This window comes from Corylus avellana, chromosome ca9, assembly GCF_901000735.1.
Source record: "Corylus avellana chromosome ca9, CavTom2PMs-1.0".
Classification (NCBI taxonomy): domain Eukaryota; kingdom Viridiplantae; phylum Streptophyta; class Magnoliopsida; order Fagales; family Betulaceae; genus Corylus; species Corylus avellana.
The window spans coordinates 17,502,467-17,528,563 of NC_081549.1; the positions used below are offsets into that span (position 1 = coordinate 17,502,467).

Sequence of the window (26,097 nt, forward strand, 5' to 3'; positions counted from 1 at the left end):
TTGTGATAATTTAAGGGTAATATGTAAACTTTTTCCAATTTTTTTAATGCGTTGAATATTGCGATTTTGTAAAATTAAATTACAAAACTGTATCATTTTCGGATGCAGTTTTAAAAAATTGTGATTTATAGGGACAAAGCTAGAGCTTGAGATGGGTAGGGGTTAAGGGTCAAAAAATTTAGTGGACAAGGGCCAATAGGCAAAAAAAAATACATTATAAATTTTTTTTTTTCCTTGGGTTAGGGGGCCATAACCTACACCGGCCATCCAGCTCCATTCCGAGATATATATATATATATATATATATATATATTCAAATTATAAGTAAGAAACTACAATTTTTAAAGGTTATAAACTCTGCAATTTTAAAAATCATATCCATTGTACATTTTAAAATCGAAAATCAAAACATTAATGACACGTGAATCATTTTTTGCTATTCTCGAATCTTCAATAAATTCTATACTTATTCAACAAAAATTCTCTGAAAACGAACCGTTTTTGCAGCCGAGATGAACCGAGAAGAAGGGAAGCTAGTACATTGGATGCCCCGCTTCAGATTACCCACCCGCACCACCAAACCACGTGACTGGGAGAGTGAGTGAGCGCGTGGAAGTATCCCCTGTAGAGACCACATAGTACGAATGTCTGCTCACTCCCTCCACTGACAAAAACGAAAACAAAACAAAAGGCAGATAGATAGAGAAAGAGGCTCGGGAACTGAGTTCGGAAGCGAGCTAAAGAAGCTACCTCCACCCCCTACGAGACCAGAGAAACGCGCAAAAGCTGGTGAGCCTTCTTTTCCGAAACTAGGGTTTTCTGGGGTTTTGTCGCACCACGAAAACCATCCAAACACCAACAACAACCACCTGTGCAAGTGCAACAACCTGTGAACTCGGACCAGTAAGAGTGAACGTTGTTGGAGTATCTCATAATTTCTTTTTCTTTGTCCAACAATGTCCCTTTCTTTCCTTTTTCTTTTTCTTGATTTTCTTAGTGTTTGTGTTTGATTGTGGTAATTAAGGCCGAGGATTTTTTTTTGTCTTAAGTTATTTGTTTCAGGCAAAAAGAATTGCTTTTAGTTTTAGTTATTCTTTTTTTTTTTTTTTTGCTTCTTCTTTGAAATGAAAATGTGGGTTTGTGGTTGAGCTGGAGGCTTTCAAAAATGGAAGCCTCTGCGTTTACACGGCTTTTGAAGAAGAAGAAGAAGAAGAAAAGCTAAAGTTTGATTCTTTTTGTTTTACTTACTTTTGGAAGTAGTTTGGTATTTCAAAAGAGAGATTTTTCATTTGTCTGCTAAGCTCAAAGCTCTGTTTCTGCTTTCTCTGTTTTAGTTTGTTCATGTGATTGTTTGTTTCAGATCAGTGAGCTAGACCCACCTTGTAGTTAGATCTAAGAACTAGTTTGACACCCCATAAGGTCTCATTTGGCTGGTCTTTTTTTAATTTTTGTCTGCTTTCTTCAACTTTCTACATTTTGTTTTTTTTTTTAGTAAATGGTGTTTCAGTTTTTGTGAATTTCTCCGGATTTATCTGATTTAAACTTGCAGTGATTATTTCACTTGTTAGTTTTCTTTCAACAAATTTTTTCGTGGGTGGTTGTTGGAATCAACAAACATTGACTAACTCCATTATTTTTTCTAGTTCTTGGTCATAATTTTCAACAAAATATTAATAAAGAAATGTTGCCTATTTGTGCTCTATTGAGTTGAACATACATACGCACACACACAAAATCAGTATGTTTCTGATTTATGTCACGAGCACTAATGTGAATTGTAATTCAAAGTTAAAACAGCGTGATCCTACATGGGTTATTATTGTAATTTATTTCCTTCTGGCCCACCATTGCTTCAACTATGTTTTTGGTCCTAGTATAAGACTAAAAGTACTGGAGTGAAAAGAAAGGCAAAGAAAAAGAAGATTAGAAAAGTTGAAAGATTGTCTGCATAATGATATGTAATGAAATCGTTGTATTGCAACCTTTTTCATTTAATTTTTATTTTTGTCTTGTGGCTTTAGTTGGTGGTAGTGGGGGTAGTTTCTGTGGAGTTTCTTTGAAGCATTGTGTTGTTTGTTTGTTAGCTTTGTGCTGAATACTGGTATGAGGTGTCTGTCTTTTATAAGCCTTTTACTTGTTTTTTTTTTAACATGTATATTAGATTCCCTTTTGTGTTTCTTTCTCAGCCAAAGATTTCTCTCAACTTCTGCAGAGGTGTGGGTCAGGGGGCTTTGAAGGAAAGATCATTTACTTTTTTCCCTGTTGCCACTTTTACTCGAGGATAAAAGAATATGCAGACGCCAAAAGCAAGGTAAGATGTTTATTGGAAGGCCTTTTCAGCATTGTGATTAATCTTAGCATTTGGATGATGATTTTTGTGCCATCTACTTCATGAATTTTGTGCCTTTTTATTTTCTTTTATAATATGTTCTATAATTTAACAAGTAGAATCCTCATCTTTTTGGATTTAGGAATAGAGTTGATGTTCTATTAGATTAAGCCCACCAAGCCTAAACTGATAATACACAGTAAATTTAATAACAATTCTCCCCATGTGTGAACTTAGACTAAATTTAACACGGCCATTATTCTCAAACTCCCCCTTCCCCTCACATGGGAGTCTAGACTTCCGCTTAATGAGTGTGATCCAGCATGTGAAATTTTTAATTTTAAATGGAATGTAGAAGACGATGAAGTTCCCACTTTGCCAGTCTATTTTGATGCTTTGATAAATTATTACTTGTCCCAAAAGTCTAAATTGATCGGAAAATGTGAATTTAATCGCTTGGATGTTATTCATACAGTCTTTTCTTGTCATTATTTTTCTAATTCACTCAGATTTTGGGCTTCTTTTTACTGGAAAAAAGCAATAGAAATGGTGATAAGATAAATGATCCAGATTTGAAAAAGACTTCAGTAAATCTATGGCTTTCTCTAACCATACAAACTGCCCATCTACCTATTGAGCACTTTCTTGCATGTTTATTGACTTCAATATTTACATTTGTGCAAATTGGATTATTTTCCTTTATAATTTAAGTTCAACCATTTAAGGTGGATTTCGGCATTATTCAATTTGGGTGCAGTGATTGAATTTTGGTTTTGATAGTTATAAAGAATGCATTGTGTAACATGGTAAAAATTATCAAACAGACTCTTTGGTTAAATTCAACTAGGCACAATATGATCCAAATGCTTGTCGAAGATTTAGGTTACATTGTCTTAACACGTTTAAGACATTGGCACCTACCAATGCATCAATTGCCCTTGTACTAAAACTGCTGAAACTAAGTGATGCTGGATATATACTTTTTGATTCTGAGCTGCCAATGTCTCTTTTTACTTTTTTTTTTTTTTTTTGCATCAATTGCTGTAAATGGATTTTTTGTTGATTTTTATGCCTGTGTTCTCATTTTGATTGTCACTCCACCGAGTTTGAAAGCAGAGCTGGCTCTTTGGAAGTGCCGCAGAGGAAATCTCCTGCAACACCTCGGACTGCTCGCCAACTCAAGACTCCAGTTGCAGATTCTGATTCAGTTTCCTCATCTCCACATCCAGCCAGTAGGACGCCAAAAGGAAGTCCTAAAGTTATGGAACGCAGGTCACCACGAAGCCCAATGTCTGAGGTATTTCATAATAACTTTTGACTAAAATCAGCTGATTTTGATGGAGTTTTACTTAAGGAAGCTCATAGCGCTGTTGGCAATCACATGGACACTGCTTATTATATGCATAATGCATCAATTGTGTTATTTAGTCATCATCCTTTCGTTCATTCCACAAATTTTGAATTTCTTCTTTACATCCTAGTGTTGAATGTGTTTAGTTATTCTTTTTATCTTTCTTCATATCCTCTCCCTTTATTTTGTGAGCTCCAGAAGAAGCGCCCAAGCAGAGTGTCTGAATTGGAGTCGCAGCTTGCTCAACTCCAAGAGGATCTGAAAAAGGCAAAGGACCAACTGAACTCATCTGAGTCATGGAAGAGGAGAGCCCACCAGGAGGCTGAAGAGGCCAAGAAGGATCTCTTAGCCATGTCAGCAAATCTTGAGGAATCCCAGCAGCAGCTGCTGGAGATTTCTGCTTCTGAAGAAGCTCGGCTTCAAGAGCTCCGCAAAATCTCCCAGGATCGTGATCGAGCATGGCAATCTGAACTTGAGGCTGTCCAGAGGCAGCACACAATGGATTCTGCCGCCTTGGCTTCTGCTATGAATGAAATTCAGAAGCTCAAAGTTCAGCTGGAGATGGTGGCTGAATCAAAAGCTACCCAAGCTAAGAACGTAGAGTCAGCACATGCTGAGATTGGGGGCTTGAGAATGGAACTTTCCAGAACTCTATCTCTTGTTGAAAAGTTGAAAACTGAGCTCCATGATTGCAAAGAATCTGAAGCTCAGGCTCTAGAAGTTATTAGTAAAACTCAAAGGGAATTGGAAGAAGCCAATGCAACTGCAGAAATGCTCCGGTCAGATGGCATCAATGCCATGGGGGCTTACAACTCCTTGTCATTGGAGTTGGAGCAATCAAAAGTTCAAGTGAAATCAATGGAAGAACTTGTGAGCAAACTCCAGGCGGATCTGGTTGATAGCAGCAGCAACAAGTTGGTGGATCCTACAGACAATTGTAAAACTGTTCAGGAAAATGGAGAAAATGAGGATGCTAACCAGCTGAAAGCAGAGCTTAACTTTCTGAAACTTGAGGTGGGTCAATTGAAAGCTGCTTTAGATGCAGCTGAGATCAGGTACCAGGAGGAATATATTCAGAGCACATTGCAGATTAGAAGTGCTTATGAACAAATTGAACGTACAAAATCAGAATCATGCAAAAGAGAGGCTGAATTGGAGGCAGAAGTAGAGAAATGTAAGGCTCATATCGAAGTGTTGAGGGCTCATTTGACGGATAAGGAAACTGAATTGCAGAGTATTTCAGATGAAAATCAGGAGCTGAATTTAAAGATTGGTACAAATCTATCAAGTGAAAAAGAAGCCAAACTCACAATGGAGCTACAGAAGTCGGAGGCAGATTTAGGAGAGTTGAAGGCGAGTTTGTTGGATAAGGAGACAGAGTTGCAGAATATCGCCGAGGAAAATGAAGTGCTCAAAATGGAAATTCAGAAGAGGGACATGGAGAGGAATCAGGTTAATGATGAGGCTGTTGCTTCAACAGAAGCAGCAAGGGCTGCAGAGCGAGAGGCTCTGATGAAACTTGGCTATCTAACCGAGGAAGCAGAAAAAAGTAGCAGAAGAGCAGCTCGGGTTACTGAGCAGCTGGATGCAGCCCAGGCTGCAAATTCAGAAATGGAGGCTGAGTTGAGGAGGTTAAAGGTACAGTCAGACCAGTGGAGAAAGGCTGCTGAGGCAGCCGCTGCTATACTTTCTTCGACAGGGAACAACGGGAAATTTATGGACAGAACAGGTTCTCATGACAGCAACTACAATCCTTTGGGTTCACCTTATTCAGAAGACATGGATGACGACTCACCCAAGAAGAAAAATGTGAACATGTTGAAGAAGATTGGGGTGCTATGGAAGAAAGGCCAGAAATAGATGGGGATTATGTGGCTGGTAGCATATGCGTCTGAATATTGTTTTACTGCTATTGGTATTATTCCATTTTCCGTGATTTTCTCTCCATTTCATCCTGACAGGTATTTTATTTTGGTGGGTGGGAGCAGCTGAATTTCAGTGAATGTGGTAAAAACAAAATAGTAAGCTCTTTTGCAGACTGTATAGAGTAATGTGAAAAAAACTGGTGAACTTTTGTAGTTCCATCTGTTTTAATTTGGTGTATGTGGTGGCTCTGGATCGAGGCAATATGTATTGTATGTTCTTTTCTTTTGGACATCTTTCTGTTTAGGCTTTGAAGCAGTTGAGTATTGGGTATTTGAGCCCTGAGGTGAACTCCTTTGGAGTATTACTTTGTTATTGAATTGCTTTATCTTGTATAAGAAGAAATTCGCCATCCCGTCAGCATTGGCTTCATTATTGTTACTACTCTTGCATATCTGTTTAGTGTGGATTGCTTGGCTGAATAAGCTGTTGGTTCGAGGATGTTCCTAAATAAATTGACCAAAAACAAAAAAATGGAGAAGAAAAACTTAATGGAATTCATTCAAATAATACAGCAAATAGCAAACCCTGTGCAAGGTCACTCACAGTATGTGACTGCTGTGCTCATGCATTTTATTTATTTTTTTTTTTTTTGTGATAAATGGTTGATTTAATTATTTAATTAATATTATAATATTCTCTTTTACGTGTTGGTTCAAATTTTCTATTAATAAGTGAAGTACATCATAAAGAATATTTCATTGAAATAAGAAGTTTATGAAGGCAATGTTCGAATCAAGACTTTTGCTCTAATATCATGTTAAATCATTTATCTCAGAAGCTTAAGCTTATAAAAAATAATTTATTCAATCAATTAATTAATATTATAACACCTATTTTATTTTATGAGTTCAATGCTCATGGTGACATGTTAGATCCATACTTTTACTGTATGAATAATAATACATATTAGTCATGAATTTAAAATTTGTCTCCGTAATTTACCTTTCATTTTAATAAAATATTTTATGCATTGGGCGTAAAGGACATTATTAAAATAATAATTAAATAATTAAATTTACCTTCGGAATAAATGGTGATTTAACAAGAAGTGTATCTTATCTTTACCATAATGCCAACTCGGACTTCATTAGTCACAAATAACCTTTCCTTTGTACATGTTCTAAACACTCCCACACTAAAAAGAGGGAGAAAAAAAAAAAAAAAATGCAATGGGAACCAGTATAGCCTTTGTTTTTAAAAATTTTCTAATATTATAATTATTTTACAATTAGATTAGTTTAAATATTTTAAAAGGATGAAACTAAATTTTGTTCTAATATACAGTCACATGTGTTTATGTGTGTGATAAATATTTGCATAGAAACAAAATTGAATTGTCTAAATTTTTTTACAATGTCATAAGATATAATATAAATAGTCCATTTCGTGATAAAAATATGATTTGTTACCAGTATAAAGTCGGTGAACTTAATTTCTATAAGTTCATAAATAACAATTTAGTTTATCTAGTTAAGCTGAATAACATAATCTTAACAATAATTTAAATAACTAATAATCTTCAAACATGAACATATAATCTAATTCAATAATAAACTTGAACTTGACTTATATTCGATTGAAAATTATACAAATTAAAACTAAATTTTTAATTTTTAGGTGGACTCAACTCGAATCGATTATAATTTTGCTAATGGACGGACCAAAGGGGTGACGGATATCGTCTAAGCAAAGCGATTAAAAGTGCTGTCATTAATATTGTTTTGAATAAATCATACATATAAAATCGAGATTTCTTTTTTTCTTTTTTTCTGGCCAAAGTTTTCGAATTCAAATAATTGGAAAATTTTCTTCTACCGCTAGTCCTCTTTTTGGGTCCCCAACCAACAAAACATAGCTAAAGGGATTCTCTTGGGTTCGTATGGGCCCAAGACGAAGCCCCAAATCGGGTTCAGTCCGGTCTCTCTTGGACCAGTCCAGCTAAGCCCAAATCATACCCTCTATATATCATATGTCGAGCACAAGCTTGGTTGGCTTGTGCTTGACTCGAATATTAAATGAAGCATTTCGTGAACACAAATTCTGACTCGAATGTTAAACGAAGCAAGTTCGGTTCGACTCGGCTAAGCTCGTGAGCAAGCTCGTATAAAGCTCGCATCGCTTATTAGGCTCAGCTCGTATATTTTTTATTAAGCAACAAATAACAATATATAATCAACATTACTCATTTACTCAATAATAACAAATATATTATATACTTTTGTTTTTTTTGTTATTTATGCATATGTGTGTATATATTAATATAAAAACATATAATATATATATATATATATATATATATATATATATATATTATCATTAATCATTTTATCATATGATATAATCATATAATATAATCATATAGTACAACCGTACAAGTTATTGTGTCATTTAATGCAAATATTATAATTAGATAGTTTATACTTTGGAAATTGGAATCGTATACGGTATATCACATAATCATTAATCATTATATAATCATATAGTATATCTGCATAAGTTATTGTGTTATTTAATCAATACATTATAATTATATACTTTATTCTTATAAAACATATATAATGTATCGCATGATCTTAGATCTAAGATAATATTAATATTAATTGTGAGATAATATGATCATAAAATTTAAGTATAAGTATATGACTATTAGATCATATGAATTTATTACTTAGAGTTTGAGTATTATTATTAGATTAAATGATTAATAATTAAGTAACTAATGTATTTCTTATAATTTATACATTATAATTACAATTTACGGTAAGTAAAAACTTAACAATTTGAATTTAAAACATATATCATGAATCGTGATAATGAGAACATATAATATAAGTATATAAGTTATAACAATTAACATTGACCCATTGCCCATATAAATTAGATAATGATACAATCATATAACTATATAAGTATATAAATGTTTACATATAAGATACAATATATATTAATATTGACATTATATACTTGACCGGTGTTAAGCATTAACATTTTAACATATTAACTAAATAATACAGTTAATACTATATGTAAAATGAAAATAGTGATTAGTGTGTGTGAGTGTGCGACATAAAGTGTTTTACGTTGTAATTTAAAAAATGTTTAATCTAAAATAAGGAGAAACAAAAATATGCGATTGAAAAAAATACAATTTTTAAAATCGTAATTATTGAAATTGAAATAACAAATTGACCCTAAATAATACTACACAACACAATTTTTATTCCTAATTTCTAAATTTTGAATTTTGAATTTTTCATTGAATTTAATTGTAGCTGAATTTGAATTTAATATAATAGCCATCCAAAATGGTTTGTATATGGTGTATAAGTGTAATCGTAGCCGTCCAAAATGTAGTGATGATCTAATAGCCGTTGGATGATATTAATGGATGACAGCTATCAAGCACTTACTAAGAAGTATGTATACGGTGTAACAGAGACACCGTAAGCTTGCCTTGTTTGATCTAATCTGACGAGTAATATTAAATTTTGAAAACGTATATATAATCAATGGATCATATTGAACAAGCACACCAGATCTAAGTAGAGACAGCCACATGGGATAAGTCTTTGGTAAAACGAATCAAACCGTTAATATTTAAAATTTAATTATTTTTTCAAATCCAACGGTTGTAAATTAGAGAACCCAAATTTAACCTAAATCTATCAATCAATCTCTCCATTCTCTCGACTCTCCTCTCACAGTCTCTCCTATCTCTGTAGCCGCTCCTACCACTCCCCCAGTGCCCCCAACAACAACCACCACCACCACCGCAGCAACCACACACCTCGACGCCTGGATGAAGCTGAACGGCTCGTGCCCAGTTTCCAGGAACTTGCCGCTGCCAACCCCGCTGTCCACGCCGCTCTCGGAGGTCGTTTCACTCTCGCAGTACGCCGCGGATCGGAGGCGGAGGAGGTGATAAGATTTGTGGGTTTTTCTTTTCTTTTTGGGTTATTTTTTTCTCCGTTTCTTCTTGGGTGGTGGGTGGTTTGGGGTTTTGCCGTTTGTTTGTTTGGTTGCCTAGAAAAATGTTTAAATATTTTTGGATGTGTTTGTTTGGCTGATCCTTTCTCCCCATAATTATCTGCTGTTGGTTTTGATATCCAATCTGTTTAGAACTTATATAACCTTATTTAATTTTAATTTGTTGTAAAATATTACAAATTTTGGCTTTGTATAAAGATGCTCATTTACAAATCTTGTGCGGCATTGCTTGCTAAAGACGGCTAATTATTTGATATAAACAGGGTTCAGACCCTATCGAGCCGAGCTCGAGCAGCGAAGTCAGGCTCGACTCGAGCTCGAGCCTGACTCAAAAATAAACGAGCTGAGCCTGGATAGCCCAAGCTCGGTTCGATTACACCAATAATATAAATCATCCACTTCATTTTTAGGGTTAGGGTTTTACGTTGCGGCACAGCTTCAACCTCCTCTTCTTCTCCAGGCTCTCAGACCCTTGTCTTCTTCGAAGAACTTCTCTCAGTCATCATGGGGTATGAGCCGCCAGTCTTTGACTCTCGCTCACCTTCGTTATACTTTTACTATTGCGAATGTCACTATTTACAATCTCATTCGCTTAAGATTTATTTACTTAGAATGTAGTTTCTCGTGATCTGAAATTGGATGTAATTTCAGTATCGAAATCTAGGGATTCGTAATGCTCTGTTTGTGTTCTAAATATGCAATGCCATGCTTACATCTTATGTGTTTTTTTGGCTGTTCTCCTACTGTCTGTCTGCTGATGAAGAAGTTCAGGAATATTGATGGGAATAAAAGTGGTATATGATCTTGGTTGGTGTGATTTTCGAGAAAAATTAGAAATTTGCAGCAACCAAGTTGAATGATTTTGTTAGGCTTGTAGGGCTGAGACTTGAGCTCAAATGAAATCTACATGTTCTGTCTAAAGGAAAAGAAAAGCACTTGGTTTTTGTTTCCGCAGTAGGAAGCATCTCTTAGGGTTAATGGGTCCTATTAGTTGCAGGCACCTGATGAGATCTTAAAACTAATATGGTTTTCGTGTTGTTTGAATATTAGTTCTGCCTCAAACTGTAGGTTGTGTTTTGTGTCTGATAGATGGATGTTAATTATTTGTGATAAAGCTTTTCAGAAGCCATTGCTTGGTTTACTTCTTTTTATGAGCTTTGTTTCATCTTCCAGTCAATGAATTATATGGTGGCTTAATTCAAATTGTACCAAGCAATTACTGAAAGTGTTATGAGGTTTTTTTCTCTGTAAAAATCGGTGTTCTTGTAATCTGTGAATGGTTGACAATTGTTTAGTTAGATAGGTGGCCTTTCTTTTGACCTAGTAAACAGGTTGGTTTATTTCTTTCTTTGACATGTTCTCCTTATTTCTGCTGGAAACTATGAGAAGCAAATTAGAACCTGGAATTTGGTTCCAGGATATGGTTTTAGTTTTTCCAAAGTTTATTTTTGGCTCACTGGCAATCAATTTGAGCAGAAATTATTTTTTGGATTTGATATATTAACCTTGCTTTATTAAGATGAATGTGTGCATGATCTGATGTAAATTTGTCATACAGTAAGACACGTGGTATGGGAGCTGGTTGCAAGCTGAAGTCCCACCCTAGGAGGCAAAGGTGGGCTGACAAGTCTTACAAAAAGTCCCATCTTGGAAATGAATGGAAGAAGCCATTTGCTGGGTCTTCCCATGCAAAGGTGGGCCACCCCCTTTGGCTCCTCGGAGATGGGGATGGCTGCTCTATCCCTTGTTGAAAAGTTGAAAACTGAATACTGGTATGGGGTGTCTGTCTTTTATAAGCCTTTTACTTGTTTTTTTTTTTACATGTATATTAGATTCCCTTTTGTGTTTCTTTGTCAGCCAAAGATTTCTCTCAACTTCTGCAAAGGTGTGGGTCAGGGGGCTTTGAAGGAAAGATCATTTACTTTTTTCCCTGTTGCGAATATGCAGACGCCAAAAGCATGGTAAGATGTTTATTGGAAGGCCTTTCCAGCATTGTGATTAATCTTAGCATTTGGATGATGATTTTTGTGCCATCTACTTCATGAATTTTGTGCCTTTTTATTTTCTTTTATAATATGTTCTATAATTTAACAAGAAGAATCCTCATCTTTTTGAATTTAGGAATAGAGTTGATGTTCTAGTAGATTAAGCCCACCAAGCCTAAAATGATAATACACAGTAAATTTAATAACAATTCTCCCCATGTGTGAACTTAGACTAAATTTAACACAGCCATTATTCTCAAACTCCCCTTCCCCTCACATGGGAGTCTAGACTTCCCCTTAATGAGTGTGATCCAACATGAGAAATCTTTAATTTTAAATGGAATGTAATTGAGGATGAAGTTCCAACTTTGGCAATCTGTTTTGATGCTTTGATAAATTATTACTTGTCTCAAACGTCTAAATTAATCGGAAAAGGTGAATTTAATGACTTAGATATTATTCTTACAGTCTTTTCTTGTCATTAGTTTTCTAATTCTCCCAGATTTGAAAAAGACTTAAGTAAATCTATGGCTTCCTCTAACCATACAAGCTGCCTATCTACCTATTGAGCATTTTCTTGCATGTTTATTGGCTTGAATATTTACATTTGTGCAAATTGGATTCTTTTCCTTTATAATTTAAGTTCAACCATTTAAGGTGGATTTCGGCATTATTCAATTCGGGTGCAGTGATTGAATTTTGGTTTTGATATTTATAAAGAATGCATAGTGTAACATGGTAAAATTATCAAACAGACTCTTTGGTTAAATTCAACTAGGCACAATATGATCCAAATGGCTTGTAGAAGATTTAGGTGACAGTGTCTTAACACGTTTAAGACATTGGCACCTACCAATACATCAATTGCCCGTGTACTACAACTGCTGAAACTAAGTGATGCTGGATATGTACTTTTTGATTCTGAGCTGCCAGTGTCTTTTTTTTTTTTTTTTTGCACGAATTGCTGGAAAATGGATTTTTGGTTGATTTTTATGCCTGTGTTCTCCTTTTGATTGTCACTTCACCGAGTTTGAAATCAGAGCTGGCTCTTTGGACTAGCTGTAGAGGAAATCTCCTGCAACACCTCGGACTGCTCACCAACTCAAGACGGCAGTTGGAGATTCTGATTCAGTTTCCTCGTCTCCACATCCAGCCAGTAGGACGCCAAAAGGAAGTCCTAAAGTTATGGAATGCAGGTCAGCACGAAGCCCAATGTCTGAGGTATTTCATAATAACTTTTGAGTAAAATCAGCTGAATTTGATGGAGTTTTACGTTAGGAAGCTCATAGTGCTGTTGGCAATCACATGGACACTGCTTATTATTTGTATAATGCATCAATTGTGTTCTTTAGTCATCATCCTTTCGTTCATTCCACAAATTTTGAATTTCTTCTTTACATCCTAGTGTTGAATTTGATCAATTAGAGCATAAATTATTTTTTGGATTTGATATATTAACCTTGTTTTATTAAGATGAATGCGTGCATGATCTGATGTAAATTTGTCATACATTAAGACACGTGGTATGGGAGCTGGTCGCAAGCTGAAGTCCCACCATAGGAGGCAAAGGTGGGCTAACAAGTCTTACAAGAAGTCCCATCTTGGAAATGAATGGAAGAAGCCATTTGCTGGGTCTTCCCATGCAAAGGGCATTGTCCTTGAGAAGATGTAAGATTACTTGGTTCATGTTTGTCTTTCAATCTTGCTTAATTTATTGAGCATTTGATGAACGGTTTCCAAAAATATGTGCAGAGGCATTGAGGCCAAGCAGTTTAACTATGCTATCAGGAAATGTGCTAGAGTTCAACTAATCAAAAATGGGAAGAAGATTGCTGCATTTGTCCCTAATGATGTTTGCTTGAACTACATAGAAGAAAATGTAAGTAATTTTGGTTTGAAAGTCTATCGTGGTCTATGCTGGTGGTTACTTATTATTGTTGACCACCACATAAATTTGAATGCAGGACGAGGTCTTGATCGCTGGATTTGGACGAAGGGTCATGCCGTCGGTGATATTCCTGGTGTCTCCCTCCTGGCTCTCTTCAAGGAGAAAAACGAGAAGCCTAGGTTGTAAGTTTGTGGGGAGAGTTTATTTTTTATGCATTAGGTGGCTTTGTTAAAGCATTAAGATTTTACTTCCTTTTATCTTCCAAATTTTGTGAGCTCTCTCTATTAATTTCAAGTTAGAGCATTCCCAGCAGACTCCCTATAAGGGGTTCTGTTCCCTAAATGAGCTTTAAACATGAGGATTGCTGCAATGGAACCAAAAGTCTTGGGTTCCATTGTAGCAATCCTTGTGATTATTAAAATAGAAAAAAATGATTCTCTCCTCTCACATCTCTCTCGCACCACCAAACAAGAAGCAAACCAGAGATTTCAGACCAAATTGCACCACCAGATGGATCAAACTAGAGATTTCAGACCGAATCATAGATTTGTTTCTACTTTCAACTGATCAAACCGAAGAGACCCAGAAATCTCAGAAAGTTGTGCTTAAAAAATAGCGAAAATTGGATCGATCAAACCTAGGGTCAAGGCGTGAAGGAAAGCACAAAGAGCGATAGAAGGAAGGCTTCAAAGAGAGAGACGGACCAAAAGGGATTTTGCCTGTTTGTCTTCGTGAGCGAGAGAGAGAAAGGAGACAGACAGGGAGATCAAGAGAGTGAGGTAGATAGTGAGATTGAGAAAGGGAGATGAGATGAGATGAGAGACGAGATGAGATTGATGGTGGAGTGCTAGGAATGCTCTGGAAGGCTTCAAAGAGAAGATGAGACGATGTGAGAGACGAAGAAGAGAAAATACAGGAAGGAAAAAAAAAGTAAAAATGAAAATAATATTTTAATGATAGAAAATAATATTTTAATGATATAGGGAATGATAAAGGGAAGCTATTGGGGAGTATATATAGATAGGGAAGCAAAAAGTAGTTTTATTTCCTAAACTTAGGGGAAATGAGAGAAAAGAGAAGGGAAGCTGTTGGGAATGCTCTTATTACATGGAGTTTTGGACCATCGTTTTTTGCCATCCCCAAGATCAAAGGTTCAATTTAGAAAGCCACCTAATACATTACAGCCCCACACGGTCTAGAACCATGACAAGAAGCAAATTTGTTCAAGGAGGTGCCAACCACATCATGGACATCTCAGAGGAATATGATAACCAAGTCATCAAGATTCGGGAAAAAGGATAAGGCAGCCATGTCATTGACATTCCGTAGGCATGTGCTAGCCACATTATCAACATTCGGGATAATGAAAAAGTAAAAGGAAAAGCTGTTGAAGATAGTAATGTTGAGGAGAAGGAATGCTTGGCTGATCAAGGGTAAAGCTGTTGAAGCTAGTAATGTTGAGGAGAAGGAATGCTTGGTTTTTCAAGCTAAAATGGAAGAGACGTTATACAAAAGAAACTCCTTGTTCACTGCCAATGACAATGATTCCTATATTTTTAGGCTTCCTCATAGGTTCAAGGATCCGAAAGGCTTACCTTACCGGCGCATGATGATTTCTATTGGACCGTATTGTCGGGACAACGTTGAACTCAAGAAAATGGAGGGCCTCAAGTGGGAGTGCCTCGCACATTTACTAAAAATTATTGGTAAGGAACTAAGGTAAGACATTAAATGCAAAATTCATTGGAAAAGGAAGAGACAAACAATTTCTCTAACTTTTTATGAATTTTTAGAAATGATGGTCTTAGATGGATGTTTTATCATTCAAGTAATTAGGTATTTTTATTCGGTGACAAGGAAAAATGGAGAACTCTTAGAAACTCACTCTCTTAGCAGTAGGATAGACCGTCAAATGTTTCAAGTAATGTGTGTGGTCTTGCTGTTATTAGAGAACTAGATCCCCGATGTTCTTGAAAAATTATTTCAAATTTCTATAATGTCTTGGGGTGGTTCAGATCATTAATTGTCGTTCCTGAGTGTGAAATTTTTTTCACCCATATTGGGAACTTCATATGAGGAAGACATGTCTTGTTTTTGTTGGGTCAAATATTTGCATCTGTTGGACCTGATGCGCTCTATTTTTGTCTCAATTGATCATGAAGAACAACTTCAAATTATTCAATATTTTTCGGATGGGTTTTGCAGTATACCGATGGACACTATCCTGTGCATTTCAAAGATACGATGTACATGGATAAAGTCTAAACTGCGTAAGAAGGATAATTTGCTAGAAGTTGAATTTTTGAAGGTGGAGAGATTGAAATGCTGACCATCATTCTTAATGACTTGATGTGTTTGTTTTTCACAAACTGCGTGGCATTGGAGCAATGCCACCGTCACAATTCAAAACACTTTTCAGTTCAGACCTTTATGTTGGACTGCCTTGTGAACGATGCTGCGGATGTCGACTTTCTATGTGAGAATGAAGTGATAAAAAATTTCATTAATAACGACTATTTTAGTTTCATCAACAATTTGGGGAAGAGTTTGAACCTTAGTAACAAGGGCATTAAGATCTACAAGGTGTGCAACCGTGTCAACAACTATTCTAACAATCGTCTACGTCAGTTGTCGACAAGCTTCAAGAAGGAATACTTTAGTAAGCCATGGCTGTGAATCTTAGTATTGTGATTTGCTTTTTTTTTTTACGGAATACTTTCGTGCTTACTGTTTTACGGACTTGTTACATTATACATCCATCATCCTAAACACCTCACAGTATCAATTAGTTATAAATATTGATGCATTCATGAATTATGATTTGCAGATTTAGCTTAATCAACATTTGTATGTCTTTATGTTGATTTATTCTTACACCTTGTACTTGTTTTCAACATAATTTTCATCCTTTTGAGGTAAGAATGAACACATTGAGGACAATGTTTGATTTAGGTTAGGGGAACATAGTTGTGTTATGCTTAGATTTTTTAGTCAAAAAAATAATAATTTTGCTTCTTTAGCATGAATTTTATGTTTTAAGTTCATTATGCTACTTCTGCTAAAGAATTTCATTGCCTTCATGCTCAATTTATTGCACATGCACGTAGCCACATAAACATGACTCTTTGTTAAGGATAGACGTGACTGAGAATATCTTGAGGATAACAAATGTGGAGATTCCTAACCCTTGTGAGTTTTGAGCCAATCATTCTTTGTAGAGGGTAAATTTTCATGAGATCATATTTCATTTGGAAGCGTTGAAATAAATTTGTTGTGTTAGTCTCATTACTCTTCTATTTGGTCGAATGCAAATATCATTTATTTTATGCCACACTTGAATCATTTGAAGTCATGAATATTGAAGAACTATGCAAATTCTTGAGAGATGAGATTAGACCATTTTTCTTTATTTTGAGCCTCAATTTTCTTTGTATGATACACCGTCTCTAGTCACCCCCATTGAGCCGTATAATTAGCTTGTCTTTCTTAAACCAGTTCTCAAGTGTTTCAAGAATGAATTTTATCAAATTATCTCAGTGTGGTGGATTAGTAATGCAAAAGAAGATGAAGAAAAAAATTTTGAAAAAAAAAGGGGATCAAAAGAAAAGATTGAAAGAGAAAAAAAAAGTGTTGATGTTCAAAGGTAGAAGGTATACTATGGAAAAGAAATAAGTGCTTTATTGAAGGAGAATTGGAGAGAGAAATTGTTGAAAATACAAAAGAAGCTGGAGTTCTAATTATCTTGAAACACTTCTTACTTCTACCCTCACCTTTTTGTTATCTATTTCCATTTTCTTTAACCCTATGTTACATCCCAATAAAAGTCCTTATTTGATCTTGAGGAGTGTATGGTTCAGACATGTTCATGACAAATCAATGAGTATGGTGTAAATTATTTTGGGCATCCTTTCATGAGACTACTTGTTTTATCTTGATTAAGCGTTTTTCATATGATTTATATGTGAGATATTTGACTTTGCTTACATCATTCCACTCACATATTCTTGAGTGTGACACCTATTTCTGAGTGATTTTAATTGTTGAGTGTTAACATTGGTAAGGCTTGAATCAAAACATACCTTTCGATAGAAATTCTATGTCATGGTTATTTGGACACTGAGAGAGTGTTTGTGTTGGCTAAAATTTTCACTCACATTGAGCTTTGAGAGCATATAAAATTTTTTTGGTAGTTGTTAGTATTTTGACCTTTAACAAATTCTTGTTGCTTTGGTTTTTTTTAAAAAAAATTAAGCTAAATCAGCAAATCATAATTCATGAGAGCGCATCAATATTTACAACTAAATAATATTGGGAGGTGTTTAGGATGATGGATGTATAGTGTAATAAGTCCGTAAAAAAAGTAAGTACAAAAATGTTCCGCAAAAAAGTAAGCAAATCATAATACCGAGATCCACAGCCTTGGCTTACCGAAGTATTCATTCTTGAAGCTTGTCCACAACCGACGTAAACGATTGTTAGAATAATTGTTGACACGGTTGCACACCTTGTAGATCTTAATGCCCTCGTTACCAAGGTTCAAACTCTTCCCCAAATCGTTAATGAAACCAACAAAGTCGTTATCAATGTAATTTTTTATCACTCCATTCTCACATAGGAAGTCAACATCCGCAGCATCATTCACAAGGTAGTCCAACATGAAGGCTTGAACTGAAAAATGTTTTGAACTGTGACTGTGGCATTGCTCCAATGCCACACAGTTTGTGAAAAACAAACACATCAGGTCATTGAGAATGATGGTCGGCATTTCAATCTCCCTACCCTTCAAAAATTCAGCTTCTTGCAAATTATCTTTCTCAAACTGTTTATACTTTATTCTTGCACAACGTAGCTTCGAAATGCATAGGATAGTCTCTATCGGTATGCTCCAAAACTCATCGGGAAGATCTTGAAGAATGTTTTTCACGATCAATTGGGACAAAAATAGACCACACCACGTCCAACAGATGCATATATTTGACCCGACGAAAACGAGATATGTCTTCCTCGTATGGAGTTCCCAATATGGGTGAAAACAACTCACACTCAAGAAGGATAATGAATGATCTAAACCACTCCAAGACATTATAGAAATTTGAAATAATTTTTCAAGAACAAAATAGGATATTTGGTTCTCAGCAACAGCAAGTTTGCACACAGTACTGGGAACATTTGACTGTCTATCCTTAGACCCCTAAGAGGGTGGGGTTCCAAGAGTTCTCCATTTTCCCTTATCACCGAATAAAAATACCTAATTACGTGAATGATAAAGCATCCATCTAAGATCATCATTTCTAAAAATTCATAGGAGGTTAGAGGAATCATTTCTGAATGACAATATCTCGCTTCCTTTTCCAATGAATTTATGCATTTAATGCAGTGTCTTAGTTCCTTACCACTAATTTTCAGTAAATGTGTGAGACACTCCCACTTGAGGCCTTCCATTTTCTTGAGTTAAACGTTGTCTTGACAATAGGGTTCAATAGAAATCATCATGCGCGGGTAAGGTAAGCCTTTTGGATCCTTAAACCTATGAGGAAGCCTAAAAATACAGGAATCATTGTCATTGGCAGTGAACAAGGAGTTTCTTTTGTATAACGTTTCTTCCATTTTAGCTTGATAAGCTAAGCATTCATTCTCTTCAACATTACTAGCTTCAACCACATTTCCTTTATCCCGAATGTTGATGATATGGCTAGCATATGCCTCTGGAATGTCAATGACGTGGCTGCCTTCTCCTTTTTTCCGAATCTTGATGACTTGGCTAGCATATTCCTCCGGAATGTCCATGACGTGGTTGGCACCTCATTGAACAAATTTGCTTCTTGTCATGGTTCTAGACCATGTGAGGCTGTAATGTATTAAGAGAATTATTTTTTTCGATTTGAACTCCAATGCTTAGAAATTTGCTATGTACCTTCCTAAAGTTTCAAAAAATTTCAATTCGAACCCTCCGTTAGTTATTGCCGTCTGAAAAGACTGAAATTTTAACACGTGAGATTTTAAATATCAATCTTCCCAAATTGCCCCCAAAAAAAAAGGTAAAACCCTAACTACCCCCAAAGGTTTGGTGGTGGTTTCGGCCACCCCTTTGTCTCCTCGGAGATGGGGGTGGCTGCTCTTTCCCATGTTGAAAAGTTGAAAACGGAATACTGGTATGAGGTGTCTGTCTTTTATGAGCCTTTTACTTTTTTTTTTACATGTATATTAGATTCCCTTTTGTGTTTATTTGTCAGCCAAAGATTTCTCTCAACTTCTGCAAAGGTGTGGGTCATGGGGACTTTGAAGGAAACTTTTTTCCCTGTTGCGAATATGCAGACGCCAAAAGCATGGTAAGATGTTTATTGGAAGGCCGTTCCAGCATTGTGATTAATCTTAGCATTTGGATGATGATTTTTGTGCCATCGACTTCATGAATTTTGTGGCTTTTTATTTTCTTTTATAATATGTTCTATAATTTAACAACAAGAATCCTCATCTTTTTGGATTTAGGAATAGAGTTGATGTTCTATTAGATTAAGTCCACCAAGCCTAAACTGATAATACACAGTAAATTTAATAACAATTCTCCCCATGTGTGAACTTAGACTAAATTTAACACAGCCATTATTCTCAAACTCCCCTTCCCCTCAAATGGGAGTCTAGACTTCCCCTTAATGAGTGTGATCCAACATGAGAAATTTTTAATTTTAAATGGAATGTAGAAGAGGATGAAGTTTCAACTTTGGCAATCTGTTTTGATGCTTTGGTAAATTATTACTTGTCCCAAATGGCTAAATTGATCGGAAAAGGTGAATTTAATGACTTAGATATTATTCTTACAGTCTTTTCTTGTCATTATTTTTCTAATTCACCCAGATTTGCAAAAGACTTAAGTAAATCTATGGCTTCCTCTAACCATACAAGCTGCCTATCTACCTATTGAGCATTTTCTTGCATGTTTATTGGCTTGAATATTTACATTTGTGCAAATTGGATTCTTTTCCTTTATAATTTAAGTTCAACCATTTAAGGTGGATTTCTACATTATTCAATTTGGGTGCAGTGATTGAATTTTGGTTTTGATATTTATAAAGAATGCATTGTGTAACATGGTAAAAATTATCAAACAGACTCTTTGGTTAAATTCAACTAGGCACAATATGATCCAAATGGCTTGTAGAAGATTTAGGTGACAGTGTCTTAACACGTTGAAGACATTGGCACCTACCAATACATCAATTGCCCTTGTACTACAACTGCTGAAACTAAGTGATGCTGGATATATACTTTTTGATTCTGAGCTGCCAATGTCTTTTTTTTTTTTTGTTTTGCTTGCACGAATTGCTGTAAAATGGATTGTTTGTTGATTTTTATGCCTGTGTTCTCATTTTGATTGTCACTCCACCGAGTTTGAAATCAGAGCTGGCTCTTTGGACTAGCCGCAGAGGAAATCTCCTGCAACACCTCGGACTGCTCGCCAACTGAAGACGCCAGTTGCAGATTCTGATTCAGTTTCCTCATCTCCAGATCCAGCCAGTAGGACGCCAAAAGGAAGTCCTAAAGTTATGGAATGCAGGTCAGCACGAAGCCCAATGTCTGAGGTATTTCATAATAACTTTTGAGTAAAATCAGCTGAATTTGATGGAGTTTTACGTAAGGAAGCTCATAGTGCTGTTGGCAACCACATGGACACTGCTAATTATTTGCGTAATGCATCAATTGTGTCCTTTAGTCATCATCCTTTCGTTCATTCCACAAATTTTTAATTTCTTCTTTACATCCTAGTTTTGAATGCGTTTAGTTATTCTTTTTTTCTTTCTTGATATCCTCTCCCTTTTTTTTGTTAGCTCCAGAAGAAGCTCCCAAGCAGAGTGTCTGAATTGGAGTCGCAGCTTGCTCAAGTCCAAGCGGATCTGAAAAAGGCAAAGGACCAAGTGAACTCATCTGAGTCATGGAATGATGGAAGAGGAGAGCCCACCAGGAGGCTGAAGAGGTCAAGAAGGATCTCTTAGCCATGTCAGCAAATCTCGAGGAATCCCAGCAGCAGCTGCTGGAGATTTCTGCTTCTGAAGAAGCTCGGCTTCAAGAGCTCGGCAAGATCTCCCAGGATCGTGATCGAGCATGGCAATCTGAACTTGAAGCTGCCCAGAGGCAGCACTCAATGGATTCTGCCGCCTTGGCTTCTGCTATGAATGAAATTCATAAGGTCAAAGTTCAGCTGGAGATGGTGGCTGAATCAAAAGCTACCCAAGCTAAGAACGCTGAGCTGGCACATGCTGAGATTGGGGGCTTGAGAATGGAACTTTCAGGAACTCAATCCCTTGTTTGCTCATACTTCCTATTAATATGTGAAGTAGAATACAAAATATTTAATTGAAATAAAAAGTGAATGACGAAGACAATGTATAAATTCAAGATTTTTTTTAATGGGTAATGATACATATTATTTATTTTTTATTTTTTTCTATTCAAATGAGGGAAAGGGTAACGGGAAATACATATTATTAATCATACAAGAAAAATATGGATCCAACATATGACCATGAGCATTGAACTCATAAAGTAAAAAGGGTGTTATAATATTAGTTAAATGATTGAAAGCTAAATTTTTGAAATAAATGATTATTTAACATAATATTAGAACAAAAGTCTTAGTTTGAACATTGTTTTTGTCATTTATTTTTTATTTCAATTAAATATTTTATGTATTAGGCATGAATGACATTGTTAGAATATTGATAAAATAATAAAATTTACTATTGAGATAGATGATGATTTAGCAATAAGTGTATCTTGTCTTTACCATATGATTTGTTACCCATATAAGGTCGGTGAACTTAATTTTTATAAGTTCATAAATAACAATTTAGTTTATCTAGTCAAGTTGAATAACATAATCTTAACAATAATTAAATAACTAATGATTATTATGAATCTTCAGAAGGAATAGAAAATTTTAGGGATGATATTTACCGTGTATATATATATATTTTAAAAAAATTAGTTAATCAAATAGCTCCGGAACAAGTTCAAGCTTGTTCCATAATTTATGAGTAAATGAGTCAAACATGATAAACTCGAATTTGACTTATATTCGAATGAAAATTATACAAATTAAGACTAAACTTTTAATTTTTAGGTGGACTCGACTCGAATCGATTATAATTTTAGTTATGGACCAAAGGCGTGACAGATATCTTTTAAGCAAAGCGATTAAAAGTGCGGTCATTAATATTGTTTTGAATAAATCATACATATAAAATCGAGATTTCTTTTTTCTTTTTTCTCTGGCCAAAGTTTTCGAATTCAAATAATTGGAAAATTTTCTTCTACCTCTAGTCCTCTTTTTGGGCCCCCAACCAGTAAAACATAGTTAAAGGGATTCTCTTGGGTTCGTATGGGCCCAAGACGAAGCCCCAAACCCGGTTCAAAGCGGTCTCTCTTGGACCAGTCCAGCTAAGCCCAAATAACACCCTCTATATATTATATGTATATATAACCATCATCCACTTCATTTTTAGGGTTAGGGTTTTACGTTGCGGCAGCTTCAACCTCCTCTTCATCTTCAGGCTCTCAGACCCTCGTCTTCTTCGAAGAACTTCTCTCAGTCATCTTCTCTCAGTCATCATGGGGTATGAGCCGCCACTCTTTGACTCTCGCTCACCTTCGTTATACTTTTACTATTGCGAATGTCACTATTTACAATCCCATTCGCTTAAGATTTATTTACTTAGAATGTAGTTTCTCGTGATCTGAAATAGGATGTAATTTCAGCATCGAAATTTAGGGATTCGTAATGCTCTGTTTGTTTTCTAAATATGCAATGCCATGCTTACATCTTATGTGTTTTTTTGGCTGTTCTCCTACTGTCTGTCGGCTGATGAAGAAGTTCAGGAATATCGATGGGAATAAAAGTGGCATATGATCTTGGTTGGTGTGATTTTCGAGAAAAATTAGAAATTCACAGCAACCAAGTTGAATGATTTTGTTAGGCTTGTAGGGCTGAGACTTGAGCTCAAATGAAATCTACATGTTCTGTCTAAAGCAAAAGAAAAGCACTTGGTTTTTGTTTCCGCAGTAGGAAGCATCTCTTAGGGTTAATGGGTCCTATTAGTTGCAGGCACTTGACGAACTAATATGGTTTTCGTGTTGTTTGAATAGTAGTGCTGCCTCAAACCGTTGGTTGTGTTTCGTGTCTGATAGATGGATGTTAATTATTTGTGATAAAGCTTTTCAGAAGCCATTGCTTGGTTTACTTCTTTTTATGAGCTTTGTTTCATCTTCCAGTCAATGAATTAGATGGTGGCTTAATTCAAATTGTACCAAGCAATTACTGAAAGTGTTATGAGGTTTTTTTCTCTGTAAAAATCGGTGTTCTTGTAATCTGTGAATGGTTGACAATTGTTTAGTTAGATAGGTGGCCTTTCTTTTGACCTAGTAAACGGGTTGGTTTATTTCTTTCTTTGACATGTTCCCCATATTTCTGCTGGAAACTATGAGAAGCAAATTAGAGCCTGGAATTTGGTTCCAGGATATGGTTTTAGTTTTTCCAAAGTTTATTTCTGGCACACTGGCAATCAATTAGAGCAGAAATTATTTTTTGGATTTGATATATTAACCTTGCTTTATTAAAGATGAATGCGTGCATGATCTGATGTAAATTTGTCATACAGTAAGACACGTGGTATGGGAGCTGGTCGCAAGCTGAAGTCCCACCGTAGGAGGCAAAGGTGGGCTGACAAGTCTTACAAAAAGTCCCATCTTGGAAATGAATGGAAGAAGCCATTTGCTGGGTCTTCCCATGCAAAGGGCATTGTCCTTGAGAAGATGTAAGATTACTTCTTTCATGTTTGTCTTTCAATCATGCTAATTTATTGAGCATTTGATGAACGGTTTCCTAAAATATGTGCAGAGGCATTGAGGCCAAGCAGCCTAACTCTGCTATCAGGAAATGTGCTAGAGTTCAACTAATCAAAAATGGGAAGAAGATTGCTGCATTTGTCCCCAACGATGGTTGCTTGAACTACATAGAAGAAAATGTAAGTAATTTGGTTTGAAAGTCTATCTTGGTGTATGCTGGTGGTTACTTATTATTGTAGACCCCTCCCCCTTTACATGTAATATTTGAATGCAGGACGAGGTCTTGATCGCTGGATTTGGACGGAAGGGTCATGCTGTCGGTGATATTCCCGGTGTTAGATTCAAGGTCGTGAAGGTTTCTGGTGTCTCACTCCTGGCTCTCTTCAAGGAGAAAAAGGAGAAGCCTAGGTCGTAAGTTTGTGGGGAGAGCTTATTTTTATGTATTAGGTGGCTTTGTTAAAGCATTGGGATTTTACTTCCTTTTATCTTCCGAATTTTGTGAGCTATCTTTATTAATTTCAAGTTATTACATGGAGTTTTGGACCATCGTTTTTTGCCATCCCCAAGATCAAAGGTTGGTTAATATAAAGAGAAATCATTTAAGAAGTGACGCAAAATATGCAAATGCATATGCCAATGTGGTAATGCCCCTACACAAGGGGTGACAACCCGCTGATTTAACACTATAAGGTGCAACTTTTGAGCAAAATCTTAGCTTAAGCTTTATAGGATGCGATTCTTTGGGCATGCAATAAAAGTAAATATGATGGGCAGTGGGGGAAGCACATGTGAAGTATTGTACCTTTGCCCCATACTCCACTGCCCATCATATTACTCTTAACAATGAGAATCAATACGAATACCGAAAAACCAAATCCATGGTAAATAAATAACTAAGATAAGCATCTTGTCTCAAAACTTATGATCATTAATTAAAAAAAGAAAAAACATGAAAATTCAATTCAATAGTTCCAGGAGCATCCAAATTAAACATTCAACCTTGAGAGTGAAGAAGAAAACATGTAAAAAAAAAAAAAAAAAAAAAAGGAGATAAAAGATAAAGAGATCATGTATTTCATAAGCTTCTCAGCGAGACCACCAATTTCATCGAACATGAGCAAATTGTCATTGGTTTCTTCTTAATTTGATGATAAATTGACTGGTGACGAATCGTAACATCTGCTATATTCTTATTTCTCATTAACATGGCAATTTATGCGTACTTTGTCAAGTTGGGCAGTGAGTGATCCATCTTCTGTAAGCCCTGCTTCTCTTCCATAGGTCCTTGGTTCGACCTCTTTCTCGGTCCATCGTGGCTGTGACGCCTGATTTGTAATCCCAAGAGTCGAAGACTTCATACTTGCATGGCCAGAAGAAGAAGCCATGAACATAAATTAAAATCTGTGGACTAGAATATTCGAGTTGCTGTAGAGAGAGATGTTCGTTGCTTTGAGTAAGATGTCTGCGACTGATTATGAGGACTTGGGGCTGAGGAAGCATTATAATTTATATAGGTTGTGTTTTATGGATCTGAATCTCTGATCCTGTCATTTCTTCCCCCAAAGAGAAATGCTACAGTGATATTAACAAGGAAAGTTCGGAGTTCCTCTCACATACCCTTGCCCAAACCCAAAGCAGAGGCAAGGATCCCCAACATCATGACTCAATTTTACATCATAATATTGTTTTTTTTTTTCTCCCATAAACTATCACTCAATCTTGTGTCATCATAGTCTATGTTCGAAAAACCTCAAGTTGACAGTCGCTAGATCAGTTTTTAGTCAAGTTAACA

At 35.8% G+C, this 26,097-nt stretch overlaps 2 protein-coding genes across 13 annotated transcripts; both read left to right on the plus strand.

Annotated features, from left to right (window-relative positions):
- The first annotated feature begins 650 nt into the window (after positions 1-650).
- On the plus strand, positions 651-5,989 carry LOC132161660 (interactor of constitutive active ROPs 2, chloroplastic). 5 transcript variants are annotated; one of them, XM_059571827.1, is made up of 4 exons: positions 651-903; positions 2,187-2,311; positions 3,446-3,626; positions 3,879-5,989. In XM_059571827.1, the coding sequence occupies exons 2-4, from the start codon at positions 2,292-2,294 to the stop codon at positions 5,538-5,540; spliced, it is 1,863 nt and encodes a 620-aa protein (XP_059427810.1). In that variant the 5' UTR covers positions 651-903; positions 2,187-2,291; the 3' UTR covers positions 5,541-5,989. The 5 variants fall into 5 exon arrangements, with proteins under 5 accessions (XP_059427810.1, XP_059427808.1, XP_059427811.1 ...); XM_059571825.1 differs by having other exon boundaries at positions 2,213-2,311; XM_059571828.1 differs by having other exon boundaries at positions 651-789; positions 2,162-2,311.
- A 3,899-nt stretch (positions 5,990-9,888) lies between these two features.
- On the plus strand, positions 9,889-24,851 carry LOC132161661 (small ribosomal subunit protein uS12). Of its 8 annotated transcripts, none has more exons than XR_009438168.1 (9): positions 9,889-10,102; positions 11,152-11,365; positions 11,451-11,554; positions 12,619-12,799; positions 13,095-13,246; positions 13,331-13,457; positions 13,543-13,645; positions 20,866-21,021; positions 21,293-21,902. XR_009438168.1 is itself a non-coding variant. In XM_059571831.1 (4 exons), the coding sequence occupies exons 1-4, from the start codon at positions 10,098-10,100 to the stop codon at positions 24,718-24,720; spliced, it is 429 nt and encodes a 142-aa protein (XP_059427814.1). In that variant the 5' UTR covers positions 10,015-10,097; the 3' UTR covers positions 24,721-24,851. The 8 variants fall into 8 exon arrangements, 2 of the variants coding, with proteins under 2 accessions (XP_059427814.1, XP_059427812.1); XR_009438169.1 differs by having other exon boundaries at positions 21,299-21,902; XR_009438165.1 differs by having other exon boundaries at positions 9,890-10,102; positions 20,866-21,046.
- The last annotated feature ends 1,246 nt before the right edge of the window (positions 24,852-26,097 follow it).